Source organism: Nicotiana sylvestris, chromosome 9, assembly GCF_000393655.2.
Source record: "Nicotiana sylvestris chromosome 9, ASM39365v2, whole genome shotgun sequence".
Lineage (NCBI taxonomy): Eukaryota > Viridiplantae > Streptophyta > Magnoliopsida > Solanales > Solanaceae > Nicotiana > Nicotiana sylvestris.
The window spans coordinates 118115204-118135926 of NC_091065.1; the positions used below are offsets into that span (position 1 = coordinate 118115204).

The 20723-nt window shown below is 34.9% G+C and overlaps 1 protein-coding gene and 1 long non-coding RNA gene across 2 annotated transcripts; one reads left to right on the forward strand and one right to left on the reverse strand.

Moving 5' to 3' along the window:
* The first annotated feature begins 2856 nt into the window (after window positions 1-2856).
* Window positions 2857-6019, forward strand: LOC104228936 (uncharacterized). Its single transcript, XM_070157777.1, has 6 exons — window positions 2857-2862; window positions 3765-3929; window positions 4032-5084; window positions 5181-5231; window positions 5342-5713; window positions 5807-6019. The coding sequence occupies exons 1-6, from the start codon at window positions 2857-2859 to the stop codon at window positions 6017-6019; spliced, it is 1860 nt and encodes a 619-aa protein (XP_070013878.1).
* Window positions 6020-12982: 6963 nt separating this feature from the next.
* Window positions 12983-15361, reverse strand: LOC104228934 (uncharacterized). The gene is made up of 2 exons (XR_711473.2): window positions 14702-15361; window positions 12983-13335 (listed from the first exon to the last, which is right to left on the reverse strand). It is a non-coding gene; the product is annotated as an uncharacterized lncRNA (long non-coding RNA).
* Window positions 15362-20723: the final 5362 nt, after the last annotated feature.

Genomic DNA, 20723 nt, shown 5'->3' on the forward strand with positions numbered 1-20723 from the left:
AAAAAATGCAACTAAATGCAAACAATTAATTAACAAATTTCCTAAAAATTCTATAAAAAATAAAATAATTAGAAAAATCCTATTTTGTGAATTATGTAGGAATATTTTAGTCGGGCAAAAATCACGTACTCACATACATCTTTAAACTTCTCAAAATCCTTCCAGGATAGATTTTATCTTGATCTCAACTGTCGGATAGATTTCATCATAATCTCAAACGTCGGATGAATTTTCATCCTTATCTAAAATTTATCTTTAGGTAAAATACCTCTACATATTCTTCAATCTATAAAAATGAACATCATTTCGGAAAACAACTCAGGATTCCCAATCATTTCAAAATCAAATCAAATATTCTTATTTGTCTTCTGAAAATGAATTTCTATACTCTCGAGGTTCATCTAATAATAATGATGAAAATTACTCTTCATCATTATCATTATCATTATCATTATCATTATCATTATCATCTTTCAATTTAGATGATATTATTGCATAAGAGCATCAAGTAATCTTGCAAAATATTCGCATGAACAACTATATGTTGCAACATTTGCAAGAATATCAAAATAATAAAGTTTTCAGAGTTGGCTCCGTTCCAGGTCATTTGGTAATCAATTGAGATCATGAAGCAGCTGATTATAGTTTATTTCTCGATTATTTTTTAGATAAACCACGCTTTAATGACGGTATATATGCTTTGTTGTCGGTATTGGATGTACCGGAATTTTTTCCTTCATATTGTTGATACAATTAAAGCTCATGATACGTACTTCGAATAATGCGCTGATGGGATAGAAAGATTTTGATTATCTACTCTATAAAAAATCACAACTGTGTTTAGAATATTGACATACGGTTTGTCAGCGGATGTCATTGATGAATATGTAAAAATTGGAAAGTCAACTGCAATTGAAAGCATGAAGAGATTTTGTCGAGCTATTCTAGAGGTTTTTGGCGAGCAGTATTTGAGATCACCAATAACTAACGATGTTGCAAGGCTTCTTCACATCGGTGAACAACGTGGTTTTCCAAGAATGCTAAGGTAGTCTAGATTGCATGCGTTAGAATGAAAATATTGTCCAACAGCATGGGTTGGACATTATGCAGGTCGTAATGGATCCCCAACAATTATTTTTGAAGCTATAGCTCATTATAACCTTTGGATATGACATGTATATTTTGGTATGCCCGATACCAATAGTGACATTAATATTTTAGACTCATCATATTTGTTTTTCAATCTTGCTAAAGGTTCTTTCCGCCCATATGTTGTTCAATGAAAAGAATATGATGTGGATTATTATTTAGGTGGCAGTATATATCCACAATAGTCTTCTATTTTGCAAATTATTCTTGAGCTACATTCTCAAAAGAAAAAATATTTCGCTATGAACAAGAATCATATCGAAAAGATATTGAACATACATTCAGAGTTTTGCAATCTCATTTTGCAATTATTGCAGGACCGTCACATTTTTGGAGAAAAAAAGAGCTACATGATATATTAACTACATGTATTATACTGCAGAACATGATAATCGAGGATGAGCGTAATCTTAATGTATCAATTCAGGATGCTTGAGAAGGTCCAACTCCAACAGTAGAAATGGTAGTAGATGAAAATTATCGATTCGAATAATTTTTAGCTCGACACAAAAAATTAAGGACAAAGATGCTTATTTTGCTCTTCATAATGCATTAATAGAGTATTTGTGAGAGCAGTATTTATGTAAAAATTAAAATAAATTTTACCATAATGTAATATTTATTTAATTATATTTTATAAATAATTTCACTTTTATTTGAATTATCCATTAATATATTAATGTATAATATTTCCTTACAACTTATATTATTTAAAACTTTATGGTATAAAATAATTTTATACTAAATGGTTATATAATAAAGGAATATGAATTATACGAGATGAATATATAAAAAAAGAAAACAAAGGACTTGTATTATGAAATAAAAAAATAAGATTTAAATAAAAAATAATATAATATAGAAGAGATAAGAATATAAAAGGGATATTCTCTTTTGGTGTATGAGGGTCGAAGATTAGGGTAGTAGAATAGGTAGTCTAGAGTGTTTATAACAATAGTATTGGCATGCAGTCTCGCTTTCTGTTGGTAGTTGGTTTTTATGACTAACCGTTGTTTTCTTTTATTGTTAATCATCTTACTATCTTATTGTCTTTATTATGCTTTTATAGGGCTTTTGGAGCTGTCCCTTCTTGTCTTTATTTTTATTAATGTGGTGCTTATGCTTTCCTGAGCCGATGATCTATTAGAAACATCATCTCTATCCTCACAAGGTAGGGGTAAGGTCTGCGTACACACTACCCTCCTCAGGCCCCCATAGTGTGGGATAATACTGGATATGTTGTTGTTGTTGTATTCTCTTTTGGTGTAAAAAATAGTGTAATGAGTTAGAGTTAATTTTCACCATTTTAGTGTAAAAAATAGTGCTTAAGGATGGAAATGCCTTAAGAGACATGAAACTCGGGGTAACTCTTTTTTTTGGTTTTCCACCCGGTGTCTGGTACCCACATTGGGCCCCGCTAAATCCAGATTCCTACCAGGAAGTCCCACATTAGGGGTAAAATGCTCCATAACAAAGGCGACTCCATACCTAGGGATTCGAACCGTGGCCCGACTAAATCCAGATTCACACCAGAAAGTCCCACATTAGGGGTAAAACACTCCATAACAAAAGCGATTCCATACCTAAAGACTCGAACCCAAAACCTCTAATTAAGGATGAAGGAGTATTTATCGCTCCACCACAACACTTGTTGGTTCGGGGTAACTCTACTTATATGGTATGGAGATGAGAAGAAATTTATTATCAATGCAGGTAAGACATGTATTTCTTATACGGAAAAGGGCCCGATATATCCCTCTACTATGGTATATTGTTCAATATCGTCCTCCGTTATACTTTCCGTCCATTAAAGCCCTTACCGTCCAACAAAGTTTTGTATGTGTCTTTATTTTAATGGCTGTGACACGTAGCACGATCTGTCTAAGAACCCACTACACTTAATAAACCTGACCCGCCCCAATTTTACTGCCCCGCCCGCCCGTTCATAAACCATACCAACCAAGTAAAATACTAAAATCACCGTAAATAACACATAAACAAAAGATCAAAACTGAGAAAAAGAAACGACGAACGGGATCAGTTCCATCTAGGGTTTCCATCAGTGACAAAATTGCAGATCTGAAACTCAAAAAGGTGAGTTATTTCTTACAAAATTTCATGATTCAGCTAAGTAAAGTTGTGTTTCTGCTAATTTTGCTGAAGAATGTGCGATTTCTACCTAATATTTTGAGCTAGGGTTTTTTTCTTGGTAAATGTGCATATTTCTGTTATTATACATGCTTCCTACTATATAGTTTGTCGATTTAATGTTATTTTGTCATACATGTACATCTTTTGTGGTGGTCCCTTAATTTCTAATTTCTGATGGTCTATTATTGCTTTGAGTTGTATCTTTTTGCTCGTGTATGATCGAATGGGATCCAAATATCCCTTATGCATGTGATTAAGTACATTGAAAAGTGGTAGCTATGCATTCTTTATTGTAATGTTCTGCATTCTATACTATTTTTTTTTCCAATGTTCTGCTTTCTTTACTATTTTTTTCCCATTCTTTATTGTTTGGTTTCTGATTTCTTTATTAAGTGGGTCCATTTTGTATAAAGAATTACTTTATAGTCATAAAGTTTTTTACATTGTCTTATTTATGTTTGTAGATGGTTCTTGTTGACCTAGTTTTCAATTCTAGGGGTGGCTGGATTAAAGAGCCACACCTAGTTTATTCAAAGAAGTTGGTCCACATCTGGAAAGAAAAAGATTCTAACCTATTGTCCTTTAAAGATATAGTAGATGAATACATTCTTCAGTTAGGGTATATAAGGGTATAACAATTAATAATTGCTGGCCCATCTGGTAAGTATTATGAAGTTGAAGGAGATATAGGGATTATACAACTTTTATGCCTTGTTTGTGATGAATTTAAGGTACTAAATGTCTATGCTGTAGATGAGTGTGAAGAAAGTGTTTGTGTCCCAAACATTGTCAACCATATTGAGGCTTATATATCTCAAGTATTAGTTGGTACTGATGATAGTAGTAGTGAAGATGAAGATGAAGATGAAGATGAAGATCAGGCAGGTTCTGATGGCCTGGCCTATGATTCTGAAGAGTTAGAACAATTTGAGGCTCAAAGAAATGTGCACCCTAGAGAAAACCTTAATGAATACAAAGAGATTTATAAAGGCATATCTTTCAAGGATATTCCTGAAGCTAGAAAGTCCATGAACCTTTATTCATTGGTTAATCAAAAGAAATTAAAGCTGCTGAAAAGTGACAAAATTAGAGTGAGGTATAAGTGTGTAGTGGGCTACCCATTTAAATGTCTTATTTCCATTGAAAAGGGGAATGAAGGGTGTAGAGTGAAGACACTAAATCCAATACATGACTGTAATCCTGCTTTTGATAACAGTAGGGTTGAATATAACACTATAGCTTACTACTTCAAGAAGAAGTTGCAAGACAACCCTAAGTATAAGGTGAAAGCAATGAGGGCAGACCTGAAGAATTCATTTCAACTTAATGCTAGTAAATCTAAGGTTAAAAGGGCAAAGAGAATGATATTTGAGAAGTTGGAAGGGAGTTTCACTGATGACTATAACAAGCTTGAAGCATATGCCAATGCTTTGAGAGACAGTAATCTTGGAAGTGATGTGGTTATTAATTTATCTAAAGAAGTATTGTTGCAAGGCAAAAGGAAATTCCTTAGGATGTACATTTATTTTCATGCATTGAAGATGGGGTACAAAGAGAGTTTGAGACCATTTATTGGGGTTGATGGTACATTCTTAAAGGGGAAGGCTAAAGGACAGCTACTAGTTGCAGTTAGGCAAGATAACATGAATCATTTTTATCCACTTGCTTGGGCTGTAGTTGATAGGGAAACAAAAAGAAGTTGGACTTGGTTTCTGGAGCTTCTTCACAATTCATTGGACTTGAATATGGGCAATGGAGTCATATTTATGTTAGATATGCAGAAGGTATAACTGTTTTTTACTAACTTTTCTTTACTGTTTCTTTACTCTCTTTTCTTCAAAACTCTTTACTATTTTTTACTAACTTTTTGATATGTACAGGGATTAATGGAGGCAATAAAGACGTACTTCCTGAAGCAAAACATAGGTTCTGTGTGAGATATGTAGAGTCAAACTGGTGCAAAGAGTATAGAGGTCTTGAAATGAAGAAGTTACTTTGGTGGAGTGCTTGAGCCACTTATGAAGAAGACTTCAAGGATCAGTTGAGCAAGTTGGGACAATTGAAGGAAGCAACTGTTACAGACCTGTTAAAGTACCCACCCCAGAGTTGGTGTAGGGCATACTTTGACACTGTCTGTAAAAATCAAGGTGTTGATAACAATTTTACAGAATCTTTCAATTCTTGGATATTAGAAGCTAGATACAAGCCCATCATCAAGATGTTGGAAGATATAAGACTCAAAGTAATGAATCAGTTGAGAAAGCATGAAGATGAGGTGAGAACATGGAAGACAAAATATAGTCCTCAAAGCATGAAGCTTTATACTGACTATCTGAAGATAGCTCATTCTATTGAGGTTGATTTCAATGGTGATGATGGATTTGAAATAGTAGAAGGGGTTGATAAATTCATTGTCAATTTACAGGGAAAAAGATGCACATGTAGAGGATGAGATCTTTCAGGAATCTCATGTCCTCATGCAATAAAATCATACTTGTATTTAAAGGAAGACCCTTTGAAGGAGATGCACTGGTGGTACAGCAAAGAAGCCTTTCTTCTTACTTACAAGCATAAATTACAACTTGTACCTGCTGAGAAATTCTGGAAACTAGATCCATCTCAAGCTATGGAACCTCCAGAACTGGTGAAACAAGCTGGCAGGCCTAAAGTCAAAAGAGATAGACAAAAGGATGAGGCAATCAAGAGGCAAGGAGAGTGAAGTCAGTCCAGAAAAGGCAGAATTATGACTTGTGGCAATTGTGGAGAGGCAAACCATAATGCAAGGGGATGTAAAAAGGTATAGACCCAATACTTAGCTATTATATATAATCTACTCCAACTATTTCTTTTTTTATTATACTTAATTGATATTAACTATTTCTTTTTTATATTAAATAGCCAATGAATGTGCACAAAGTAACAATGAAGAAGCAGCCATCAAATGAAAATGATGGGCAGACATCTAGGGCTAAGAAGCCAGCCAAAAGACAAAGGACTTTGATTAATAAAGACACTGATGATGATGAGGTATTGGCAGATATCAATTTATCAGCACCCCAAGTGTCCCAAATAAGTGAAGGCATTGGCAGCAGTCAATCATTTATCTTTATGCCTACTCCAACTTTGGATGCTTTTTCTGATTGTGATGATGGACCCGAATCTCCATTAAGGCCTAGTATTATATCAGAATCACAAACTAGATTTATGGAAAGGCAGAAGGTTGGTATGAACACTGGGACAAGGACAATCAAGTTTATAGGAGATAACACATGTGTAAGTGAATCTGCTGATCTTCCATATTCCCCAGTAAACTTGACATGGAAGGGAAAAACAGCAATCATTGGGAATCAATTGGAGATACAAACAAGACAAAGAATTGGGAAGTTGAAGACAAGAAAGGGGCCTTGATAATCTAATTAGGACTTGTTTTGTTAGTTTGTAGCTAAAGTGAAACTTAAACACTTTGTTTATGTTGGATGCCTTGTTATTACTAAGGTTGAGTGAGTTTTTGAAGTTATAGCTGTGGCATCCAATTCTCCAATTTGATGTAATAGGCAAAATTATGACTTGTTGAATTAATTTTACTGCCCAATTTTCGTTACTGTTACTGTCCAGTTTTTTTGGCCTTGTTGCAACCCAGTTTTTTTGCATTACTGCCCAGTTTTTTTTGCATTATAGTGTTGCAGTTTTTTTGGCCTTGTTGCTGCAGTTTTTTTGGCCTTGTTACTGCTGTCCTTAAGCAGTTTTTTTTGCATTATAGTGCTGCAGTTTTTTGGCCTTGTTGCTGCTGTCCTGAAGCAGTTTTTTTGCATTATAGTGCTGCAGTTTTTTTGGCCTTGTTGCTGCAGTTTTTTGGCCTTGTTACTGCTGTCCTTAAGCAGTTTTTGTTATGTTTGTTACTGCTGTCCTGCAGCCCAATTTTACAAGTTTTATACTGCAGTCCTGTTATGTTATGTATAAGACAATTACATAAGGAATAGTGCTGCAGTTTTTTGGCCTTATTACTGCAGTTTTTTTCGCCTTGTTACTGCAGTTTTCTTCTATTTTTAGGCTAGTTAACAGTTTAAAAAAGCTTTCTTACAGTTTATAGACCAGCAACTCCACTCAACTCATATAGTTCTGTTTGGATTTTAGAATCATATATCAGGAGAGCTCAGAATTATCATAAACAACATTGCAATAGTCATTAAGTTAACAATGTTATTACAATACAAAATCCAACGATTAAACATCTAATAGAAACTCCCAACAAGTTCAACATTCCAATATTCAACTGTAAATACAACATTCCCCTTCTATAAACTACTTTCAACATAATTTCACTTCAGTATATAGGAGAATGCAAATCCAACTATTAGCGAGCATAAAATTGTGATGATCATCTTCAACTTCACCACTTTTGCTTCCAATTCCATATTTTTTTTAACTTCAAAATTCTTCATAGAATCTATGAGTTTAATTTTTTATGCCAGCCCGTCTCTTTCAACCTTAAGAGCTTCCAACGAAACATTCAACATCTTAATCTCGCGATTTGCAGCTTCTAATCTTACATTGTTAATTGCAATTAAAGCAACATCGGGATACTCTTCATCATGCCATTCCCAAAACCCACATCTTTCACTCTACACAAACCACAAGAAAATAAATTCAAAATAGAGAGTTTTAGGATATTTGTAAATCGAAATAGAGAAATAAATCGAAATAGAGAAATAAAAACTACCTCAAGTTTAGGACATTTGTAAAATCTTCTACCAGGGTTTAAGAGAGTTTTTGAAGTAAAGTGATTAGCAACTTCCTCACATCGGCAGATCCTCTTCGACGAATAGCTATTTTCCGACATTGTACAGCACTTTCCGACCAGCTGAATACTTAGCAATGGGAGCGACGAAGAAGCCCTAGAATTTTGATGTTTTGATTGTGTTTTTACAGTGATTTTTTGATTAATGGGTTTATTAGAATGGGAACGATGAAGAAGCCCTAGAATTTTGATGTTTTGTTTGTGCTCTTACGGTGGTTATTTTTGGTATGGTTTATGAACGGGCGGGCGGGGCAGTGAAATTGGGGCGGGTCAGGTTTATTAAGTGTAGTGGGTTCTTAGTCTTCACAGATCGTGCCACGTGTTCCAGCCGTTAAAATAAGGGCACATACAAAACTTTGTTGGACGATAAAGGCTTTAATGGACGGAAAGTATAACGGGGACGGTATTGAACAATATACCATAGCAGAGGGATATATCATGCCCTTTTCCGTTTCTTATATAGTTATGTGTTTGATCATTATCTTTAATTTGGATCTTTTAAGCTTAAGTTTTTTTTGGATTGGGGTTAGTGAGGTACGTAATTATCGAGGCGGTGTAGGTGTCTTCATCAAGTTGAGAAAATTAATAATTTATTTGGCCATTTTTTTGTGGCTAAAAGTAATTTTTCCCAAAGACTTTTGTCGAAACGTTGCTATTGGAAATATAAGTAGGCGTAGACCGATTTTACGCGAGTAATGTATCTTTGAGAACGAATTTCGAGAACACATCAGAATATCATGAGAACCTACTACTTTGAGTTGCTTTCCGTTCGAAGAGATATTTTTGTCTGATTTTCAAAGAGCGACGTCTGTCTTCAGAAAACCAAGACGACATTTTCAAGTTTTTCAATTTTTTTTTGAAAATCTTTCTAATGTTTGCTTTCACAAATTTGTTTTTCTAGTATGCCACACAAAATTTGTGAACTATTACCTTTTTATTACGGTCATTCATGGAATTATTTGACATAACTCTCTGTAAGGGGTAAGGTTGCATATGCTTTTTAAAAAAAATCAAATTATGCAATATCAGCATATAAAATCTGAAACTTTCTAAAGTTATTGCGTTTAGCGATCAATACACTCGTGGCATTAAAGCTTTAGTCATTGCGAGGGGCGAGAGAATTTAACTAGTTCAACTTAATATTTTAAAATTAAAATTTAGATATACAAAAATTATACAAAAAATATTATTATAAGTTATAATTTTTCTCATGTTAATATGATAACAAAATATATTTTAAAATATTGGTCAAATTTCATATAGTTTAATTCTCGATAAGCGAAATGTGTCATCTAGATTTTACTGCATTAATTTACTAAATGATTATGAAAAAGAATAAGAAATAGTTTTGCTATTTATTCGCTCAGTTAATATCTTTTCATAATATAATATCCTAATTCTAAAAAGTAAATCTTAATATTATATTGCTGAATAATGAATATGAAATTTCATCTATAACTTGTTTCATGAAAAGCTGGTCTCGTTATCGCGATACATTTGAAAATTTAGGTATCAATATATAGCCTACTCGAATTTTCGATCATCTCTATATAATCTCACTCATATGACAGAAAAGAAATCTCACGCAGAAGCCATAACACTGTGTGTAAATACAAAACGAAAACAGTCTTTTATTATATAGCCAAACCAATAATTATACAAAAACAAGTACAATAATCCCTACTAGTACAAAACAAAAATCTCACCAAAATGCATAAATATACAATGTGTATTATCTACATAAATACCGGGCGGTAAAACAACTCAATGAATAATCATCAAATCGACGAGGAAGGAGCTATCGATCATATCGTCTAGTTCCTGAGTAGAGCGGCAACAGACAAAATCAGTGAGGAGCAGATAATCGCGCCGGAAGCCGGTAGTGAAAACGCGCCGCCTTGGTCCGGCGATGGTGCCGGAGCCGAGGTCACTTCCTGAGCAGAAGCAACTGCCGATAAGACCACCACAATGGCAAAAAACACCGTCATAGCCTTCAATGCCATATCTCAGAAGATGTACTGTGAATCGGAGAAGTAGGGGTAAGGGGTTTATATAGGGAGGTGAGAAACCGTGTGGGGCCCAAGAGAAAGGGAAAACAGCTGGGAAGGACATGGCCACGTTGAGAAGACAGGTAGAAAGTTGAGTTGAACAAGTAATGACATAAGAGAGAAGAATCGCCGGCGAAGTTGGAAGATCGTCGCCGTCACGCTGCCCTCATGTTTGGACAAATGGGGCCACATGTCATATTAACAGCTACTGCAAAGTAATTCTCAATAAAATAATAGTCAAAAGGCCAACTCAAACATTCGTATAAATAGGATTCGGAGAAAGACCATACCACGAAGGTGTAATGTAGGCCGTATACTTTGATGAATAATTCTACGTCTTGAACCCGTAATGTATATGCTATGCGGAGATAATATTGTTTCAAAATTCTACTTTTACCGTAATAGTCAATGATTGATTATTATTATATTCTTATAATTATTGCAATTCTCATTATTATTATTATTATTATTATTGATAGCGGACAAGCGTTGGTTTTGGTTTTCTCTCTCTTGAGGTGGAAGTGAAAAAATGAGGTTAGTTGGCAAGGTTAGGAATGTAGGTTGGACTTAGAAATGATAAAAGAGGCTTTAGAAAGAAGTTGTATTTTCAAAATAGTTAGTTAGAAATAATTGCTTCACTCAGCGTGCATCTATTCATTTAATATTGTTTATTTTTTACCGGCTTGAAAAAGAAATTGTGATTTGGTTTTGAAGGAAAATATATTGACTTCCCATTTTATGATTTAAAAGAAATTGTGATTTAATTTAAATTACATGATGATGTAAAAATCTTCTATACTAATCAGTTCATGTAGAAATCAATAGGTTGGGGATAGGGTTTGTAGATTAGGATTGGGTTAAACTGTGTTAGGATCATCTTGTTTATCTTATATTCCACTAGATTGTTGAAGGAATTGGTAAAGTTGATTGAATTAGAGAAATTTGTAGCAAGAAAATATCGAGGTAAGTGGTTACCTATTCATGAATGGTTTCCCCATAACTAGTACGATTTCAGCATGTTTTAGATAAAAATGAGATTTCACATATGAATCGCATGTACAAAGATAAGTGGTGCTTGCTCGAATTGAAGAGTTTTTAGCTTTGGCCAATACTTGGATCGATCATCATGCATATGGTATGATGCATAATGGGTTTTTCCTATGTTTACTTGATATTTAACAGTATTATGGTATGTTTTAAATTTGCACATATAGTTTCAAATAAAGTAATTTATTCTATATATATATATATATATATATATATATATATATATATATATATATATATATATATATATATATATATTTGACACATTATGCGTTCTATATGTTTAATTAGCTATATATGCACCTAAGATAAAAAGTGACTTTTGGGAGAAGTTCTGATAAATTCTATCTTTATTTCACAGAGCTCCATGATATGTTTTGTGAAAGTGTTAGATTTCATTACTGTGTGAGAGAGAGAGTGCTGGTGAAAGTGTAATTTGAAATGATGACGTAGATCAAAGAAAGAAAGATCTTCATTGTCAAACCAAGGAAAGCAAATCCAAACAAAGGAAGTGTCTAACACTAAATAGCAGAGTTAACAGGAGATGTGAAGAGATTATAAAACCTGATGGCTAGCAGCTAAGTGACAAGCTGATAGCTAACTACAGTTAAGCTTAAGTGTAATATTAACAAGAGTTAGTTAGTTAGAAGTTAGTGAAAGTCGGTTAGTGTTAAAGTCAGTTAGTTTGTTAAACTATAGAAGATTGTACAGAACTTAGGATTTGAAAAATGAAGTGAGTTGGTTCTCTTCTTCTCTCATTCTTCTTTCATTTTCTCCTTCTAAATTCTTCCTTCACGTTAGCTTTGATCACCATTTCTATGGCTGTTAATATGGTATTAGAGCCATCGGTGTGGATCTAAGCAAGTTTGCGAACGAGTCTCTTCATCTAGGTTGCTTCAATTCTGCAATTTGAGGTGCCGAATTGTCTCAGAGCAATTCTCGATCGAAGCTAGGGTTTACAAATTGTGTTTTGTGAAGCCAATTCCCAGTCAACAATGGCGGTTGAAGACGATCAAATCAACAATACTACTCCTACTCACACTGCCACGACCTCAGCGAATGGCAATTTCATGACTAGTACCTCATTCCCTACCATTGTCACCCGTTGTATCTACAGCCAACCGACACACTAGTTAGTTCTCTGATCTCTCTTCAACTTACTGGATCTGATAACTATGCTTTGTGGAGTCGCGTAATGAGAATTGGCTTGCTAGGTAAGAGTAAATTAGGATTTGTCGACGGTAGGTTTCCTAAGTCTAAGTTTGAGCTTGAACTCCATGATCTGTGGGAGAAAGTGAATGCTATTGTTTTGTCATGGATAATGAATGCTATGAGGCCAGGTTTGCTAAGTAGTGTCCTATATGCATCTAGTGCTCATAAAGTTTGGGAAGACTTAAAAGAGAGATTTAATAAAGTAAATGGTTCCAGAATTATGTACCCATATAGGGAGGTTCACACTTTGACTCAAGGAGTTATGATTCTGACTATTTCTCTAAACTAAGAGAGCTTTGGGATGAGTTTGATGCTCTTATGCCGTGTCCTGGCTGTCCCTGTCCTGAGTCAAAGAAGTATGCTCAACACTTTGAATATCAAAGGCTCTTTCAATTTCTTGCTGGCTTAAATGAGTCCTACTGTCAGTCAAGGAGTCAAATCATGATGATGTCTCCTTTGCCTAGTATAAATAAGGCCTATTCTATGTTAGTTGATCAGGAAAGCAAAAGAAACCTTGCAAATATGACACAAGTAGTTCCTTGGAGAATGCAACTATGTATAGCAGCAAGAACACAAATAATACTAAAAACTACAACTAAAGAGGAGGCAAGTTCAATGTGAATATTGCTACTACAAGGTACATACAAGGAAAAATGCTATAAGCTAGTTGGATATCCTCCGGATTTCAAATCCAAAAAGAAGGGAATCAATACTTGACAGTATGCAAATCAAGTGTATGGTGCAGAGGTGAACTATATAGATAGATATATTATGGGCAAGAATGTAGCTTCTAGTGTGACTCAACAAGGCAGAGGAGGAAGTCGCTCTAATTCAGGTGTTCCACAACCAGCAAATCAACCTACTTTCTTCTAGCAAATGCCACGTCCTACTCCTGTCTTTACTCCTGAACAATATCAGCAGATTCTTCATCTGTTGCCAAAAGGAAGCTCACGAGGATCAGTCTCATCAAGCAAATCTGCTGCTGCAGGTATTTTGAGCAAAGTGAATGCTTTTATGTCTCATTATGTTAATGACAAGTGGATTGTTGATACCGGGGCATCAAATCACATGACTTCAAGCCTAGACATGTTGCACACTCATATGGCACTTCCAAACACAGAAGAAAAAAAAGTACACTTACCTACTAGAAGTGTTGTATCAGTATCACACACAGAAAATACTTCTGTATTAAGTAATCAGGAAATCTCTAATGTTCTCTACATTCCTGACTTTAAGTTCAACCCACTCACAGTTTCAAAACTCACTATGGAACTAAAATGTATGGTTGGTTTCTTCCCTGACTTCTATATTTTTCAGGACCTCTTCAGTGGTCAGGTGAAGGGGATTGGTAGGAGCATAGATTGTACGTACTGTGTGGGAGTACGTACAATCTATATCAGCCTCATCTTAGGTAACGAATAAGTGCGTTAACATAACAAATGATGTTTCTACTTCTACTTCTTCTGCTTCCAATAGTTCTTCCAGGTTTAGTGTGTCTGTTTCTAGCATTTGCATTTTATGACATAAGAGATTAGGACATGCTCCCACAGACATAATAAAGAAGATAGAGGCATTGAGTAAGCCGACAACAGGTAACTCTAATCAGCCCTGTACTGTATGTCCTGTTGCTAAACAAACCAAAATGCCCTTTTAGCTGAGTAATACTGCAACAAAGACTATTTTTGAACTAGTTCATTGTGGTATTTGGGGACCATATAGAGTACCTACTGCCATACCTCCTTTTCCCCGAGGGATAGAGAATTTTTTCAATTAAAGTGACATTAATATAAATGGGATAGGGATAGGGAGTTTTTTCAATTAAAGTGACATCAATCAAAATGGGATTATTTATTTAATCAGAGTCGCCACTTGGAATAATTTATGGTGTCCCAAGTCACTGATTTATTTTAAATCCCAAATCGAGGAAAATTGACTATATTTTTGGTCCGCGAGACAGACGTCCAAATCCCAAACCAATTAATCACGAAATGCAGAAAAAGGTTTAATTGACAAATTTATTATGGCAAAAGGAAACAAAATAGAATAAAGTTTGGAGATATAGAGATAACACCAAGACAGCAAACCAAACGTAAACCTTTGGCCCGTCAACATTGAAAGCATTTTAATTAGAGTCTTCATTCATGATTAGCAAATTAATGAAACTAAAATATCTAAATTAACATGTCCAACATAGTTTCCTTCGTCTCACATTAACACAATTAAACAGGTAACTCAATGAAACACCGTTAAGGCTAGTCGAAGTATGAAATTTATTTAAAAGTAGAAGAGAATGGACCTTTATAATTGCTTGACTGTTTCCTTCAAAATTCGAACAAGAATGAATCTCTGACCAGAGCCGGAACCGCTAAACGGAGATCTCACCGGCTAGATCGAACTGCGACCTTGAACCCGACCAAAGCTATGGATGGAGACGTTGGACTGAGAAGTATCAGCTACAACAAATGGGTCTCGGGTTAGTGTTCCAATGAATTTTGGGGCTGTGTGGGTTAGAGAAATATACTTAGGGTGTATTTTACTTTTTGGAAGTTAGGGACGACAAAGAGCTTTTCTTTTCAGGTATGATCAGTGTCAAATCTTCTTTTATTTGACAATAAACAAGAGGGTTTAATTTCAGTGGTTCAAATCTGGATCATCGCGCTGAAATGGACAACAATTACCATCCTTCTTGTTGTTGCTACTGTTCTTCTATGGATAGGCTTAATCCTCCAAGATGATTTCCGATAATGGGTGGGCGACTGCTTCTCTTTTTATGTATTAGGAGATTAAAATGTTGGGGGGATTGGGCTTTTTTTATTGGTTTTGGATTCTTGAGGAAGAAGGAGATGAGCAGCGGCTATTTTTGCCTTAGCTCTCTCTTTACTGTCATTTTTTATGCAGGTTGCGGCTGAAGAGATGGAGAGGGTGGGGAACGGCTGACCTCTCTTGTTTTAGAGAATGAGAGCTTTTAAAAGAGCTCCAAAATATGGTTTTGGGAAGGAAGAAATTTGATGGGTTATGGGCTAAGAAGATTGGGCTTGCTAAGTTGAAGGTTATTGGGTTATAAAATTGGCCCTTTAATTCTACAATTCTTGCAATTTGGCTAAAAAATATATTAATTTCTTCTAAAATAACACCATAAAAATGTAAAATAATCCTAATTAATTAAACAACTATATTATGACATGAAAATATTTTTTGGTATTTTCAAGGATTATATTAAAATAAAAATGGATTAAAAATAATATCTTTCTAAAAATACCTAATACCTGAATTAAATAGAACAAATGAAACTATTTTATTTGTATTTTCAATTTTATATTTTAAAACTAAAATTGAAGATAAAAATATCTATAAACTCAAATAAATATTAAAAATATTATGAATACTAAATATAATCTTTAAAAATCACACGAGTCAAAAATTACGTGCTTACAACTGCCCCTCTTTGCTTAGAAACTCGAAGAGTTTTTGAGCAAAGAATTAAGTAAACAATATAATTGACTTTTGACCCGATACTTATTCAAATGAGATAAAGATGGATAAAAGATTGTGACCGAGCCCTGACATCTGAGCTGCCTATATATCCTTGGCTATAAAGGAATCAGGTCATGTGTAGTTCAGAAGTGAGAAGAGAAGAAGTATGTGGAGAGGATGAGAAAGTCGAGTGAGGTACCGTTCGACGCTCTGGTCCGTGGTCCTGTTATTATATCAAAATCAAAACCTAATACTAAACTAGCCTATCAGCTATGAGTTACAAGATTTCTATCTATAAGTCTTCTAAAGCTTGATCTTGAGTCTTGAATGGTTCTTCATGCAGACTTTTGATTGGAACCTTGATACTTGCTAGTTGCAGGTGCTATTTCATTCTTCTACAGATTCTTCTGATAAAAACAGGTAATGTAGTGCTCGTGACTTCACTCATGTCTTGAGCAGTCCATATCTTTCATCTATTTCTGCATTTTGGATTCACTTCCTTATTCTTTTCTTTTATTCTGGATTGAGATTTCTTCTTTTGGTCATCTCGAACCCTGTGCCTCGAGGTAAAACTTGCTCAAACACCAAAACAAAACAAGCGAACGAAATTTTTCTGCCCCAGTTTTCACTAGGAAAATTTCGCAAGTTATTGGCAAAATTATAAATCACCTATGCTATTGATGAAAGATGCAATGACGAGAGTAAAACTACAGACTAAACTAGGATGTGTGTCTCCTGTGAGATTGAACTTAAGGAATACTATAAACTAAGCTTGACTAAACTAAAAAATTAATCCTATTCTCCAAGCGGAACCCCTGAACTCAAGGAAAACTAAAGACTAACAACTTAAGAAAATTAAAAGATGATCCTATTTTCCAGGCCAGACCCCTGAACTTAAGGAAAACTAAAGAATAACGACTTAAGGAAACTAAAACTGGCCCTATTTTCTAGGCGGGACCCCTGAACTCAAGGAAAACTAAAGACTAACGACTTAAGAGAATTAAAAGATGACCCTATTTTCCAGGCAGACCTCCTGAGCTTATGGAAAACTAAAGATTAACGACTTAAGGAAACTAAAATTGACTCTATTTTCCCAGTGGGATACCTAAACTTAAGGAAAACTAAAGATTAACGACTTAAGGAAACTAAAACTGAACCGTATTTATAGGCGGGTCGCCTGAACTCAAGAAAAACTAAAGACTAACGATTTAAGAGAATTAAAAGATGAACTTATTTTCCAGGCGGGCCTCCTGAGCTTAAGGAAAACTAAAGATTAACGACTTAAGGAAACTAAAACTGACTCTATTTTCCAGGAGGGACCCCTGAACTAAAGGAAAACTAAGATTAACAACTTGAGTAAACTGAAACTAACCCTTTTTTTGTTAATTATCCTAGAAGAAAATTCATCAGATTAGTTTTTTTTTAAATTTTTTTATAATTATTATCTTAGGAGAAAGATCCATCAGACTAAGACGTCTATCCTAGGAGAAAATTCATCAAACTAGGGCGTTTTGTCTTAGGAGAAAGATTCATCAGACTAAGATTTCAAATCCTAGGAAAAATATTCATCAGACTAGGTTTCTTATCTTAGGAGAAAGACTCATCAGACTAAGATATTATATCCTAGGGGAAAGTTCATCAGACTAGGTTTTCTTATCTTAGGAGAAACATTCATTAGACTAAGACTTCTATTATAGGAGAAAGATTTATCAGACTAGGTTTTCTTATCTTAGGAGAAAAATTCATTAGACTAAGACTTCTATCCTAGGAGAACATTCATCAAACTAGGTTTTTTATCTTAGGAGAAAGATTCATCAGACTATGATATTTATCCCCAGGAGAAAATTCATCAGACTAGGTTTCTTATCTTAGGAGAAAGATTCATCAGACTAAGACTTTGTATCCTAGGAGAAAATTCATCAGACTAGGTTATTTTATCTTAGGAGAAAGATTCATCAGACTAAGACGTTTATCCTAGGAGAAAGATTCATCAGACTAGGTTTCTTATCTTAGGAGAAAGACTCATCAGACTAAGACATTGTATCCTAGGAGAAAGTTCATCAGACTAAGTTTTCTTATCTTAAGAGAAAAATTCGTCACACTAAGACTTATATTATAGGAAAAAGATTCATCAGACTAGGTTTTCTTATCTTAGGAGAAAAATTCATTAGACTAAGACTTCTATCCTAGGAGAAAATCATCAGACAAGGTTTCTTATCTTAGGAGAAAGATTCATCAGACTAAGATTTCTATCCTAGGAGAAAATTCATCAAACTAGGTTTCTTATCTTAGGGGAAAGATTCATTAGACTAAGATTTCTATCCTAGGAGAAATTCATCTGTGATGACCCAAAATCCATTAAAGGTCGTGATGGCGCCAGGCACCGCTGTCAGGCAAGCCAACAATAATTTAATTAATTTGGTTCCCTTTTTAGTATTTTTAAAATCATAGTTTGCCTTCAATTACATAGTAGGAGATGGGAATTTTAGAGTAAATAATAATGTTCTAAACAATCTCAATACTGAATAATCCATAATCATCCCAGAACCCATTGTCACAAGTGCATGGGCATCAACTAGGAAAAATAAGATAAAATATATTATTTGTTCGGAATAAAACATTGGACAAGAGAGAGAAATATAAATACTCTGAAGGAGACTCTGCTGGCTGCGGATCGTAACATAAAACGCAGCTCACCTAAGTCCCCGTATCAACCACGCCGCTGCGCCCACCAAGCCACTATAAATATATGTGCCTTTACAACAAAATATACAAAAAGTGTAGTATGAGTACGAAAAACAATACGTACCCAGTAAGTATCCAGTCTAACCTCGAAGAAGTAGTGATGGGTGGTTGACTCCGACACTTAATATGGGCTATAAATAGAATGCCAATGATATAATTTAAATATGGGTTGTACAAAATGGTTGTAAGCTCAATATTTTGAAGTAAGTAAGCAATTCTTTTATAATTAACAAATCTTCACATTTACTTCTCATCATTTAACAATTTATCTAAGGCCAAAGAGGCAATATCATTTATTATAAATTCCAAGCAATCAATTCAATCATGCGCAAATCATGCCGAGGGTCGAATGGCCCGAACCAACATATAAATATAAATTATGCACTGTCGAGGGTCGAACGACACGAATCATAGATGCATCTATTAACCGACCGAGGCGAAAGGCCCGCTCCCATGAGAGTAGTGGAAATTTATCCCGCTCGCGGAATATAATTGCGACACGGTTACACATAGATTTCTTAAGTTATTATAATATTCATAAATTCTTTCGAAAATACTAAGTTCAAATGAAAACCTTTAAAATCTTTAAATTCCTCAATTCCAGTTCATTTCAAGACAATTATTACGCAACCTCAATCTTGCTTCTTCTACGGGCAAGCAATAACCATAAATCAAATAGCAATATCAACAAGGCATGATGTAAACCTAACACTACCCGAACATAGGAATAGCTAGAGTCTACGTACGGACTCTCGTCACCTCGTGCGTACGTAACCCCCATAATTAGAAGCACATATTAATTTAGTTCACTTATAGGGTTAATTCCCTCTAACAAGATTAGAAAGGAGACTTACCTCGCTCCGAAGTTCCATAGCCAGTTCCCAAGTCTTTCAAACAACTAAAATCGATGCCCAACGCTAAAAAACTAGTCAATAAACGAGCAAATTCCATAAATATATACTCTAATACTCATTAAAACCTTATTTACAAAAATTTCCAACTTTGTTCGAAAAGTTGATAAAAATCACCCTCAGGCTTGTCACACCTCCTTTTTCGCCCGCGCCGCCTCAAAGGGGCGCAGAAGGGAGTTTTTCCAATCAAGGGACAATCAAAACGAGATTTATTACTTAAGGATCAGAGTCGCCACTTGGGAGATTTATGGTATCCCAAGTCACCGATTTTAATCCCGAATCGAGGAAAATAATGACTCTGTATTACAGTCCGCAAACCAGAAATCCGGATAAGGAATTCTGTTAACCCGGAAGAAGGTGTTAGGCATTCCCGAGTTCTTTGGTTCTAGCACGGTTGCTCAACTGTCATATTTGGCTTATTTATCTGATTTTTTATTCATATTGAACCTATGTGCAAATTTAAACTTTTTACCGCTTTTATTATTGTTATTTTTCAACGAGAATTGCAACGTCGTGAAAACACATCTCGAACCACGTCACATCAATGCACCCGTGGTTAGAGACACATTTCGACTTTGTTGAGATTTGGATTTGGGTCACATAAATGTGCATCCGGGTTTAAGAAGGTAATGTTACTTAAAGTACGCGCCTAAAGAGACTAAAGAATGGTTATTTTGGGAAAAGGCCGTGAAGTTCGCTAAGCGGACGATCCCGAGTTCTAAGTAATTAATACATATATGTGTGAGGGCCCCGCAATCTGTGCGTTTTGCTAGGCGAGACATCTCATTTATTTTAAAAGGATAATCCTAAAGTGACTACATTTTCTATTAAATTTGTCACTAAAAATGAAAGAGAAAAGGTCCTAATTTATTTACATGCTTACGAGTTGTTATAGTCGAGTTCCGAACGCAATTTGTTAAATCAGAATGTAAACACAATATGGATAGCCCGTTGACCAACGTGGGCCCAGGCCCAACGTGTATGGCACAAAGCTGGACCTGGGCCATCTCATTCACATGTTACTACCTAATTACATTATACTAGGCATGCTCACAGTTTGTCAAATTAAAAAAACTTGGCAATCTAATTTTAATCCTAAACCATTTACATGCTGAAATTAACCAATAGTATCTAGCAAAACAATATTCCTACAAGTTCCGAAACAGGCTATTCGTTTAATGAGCTAAC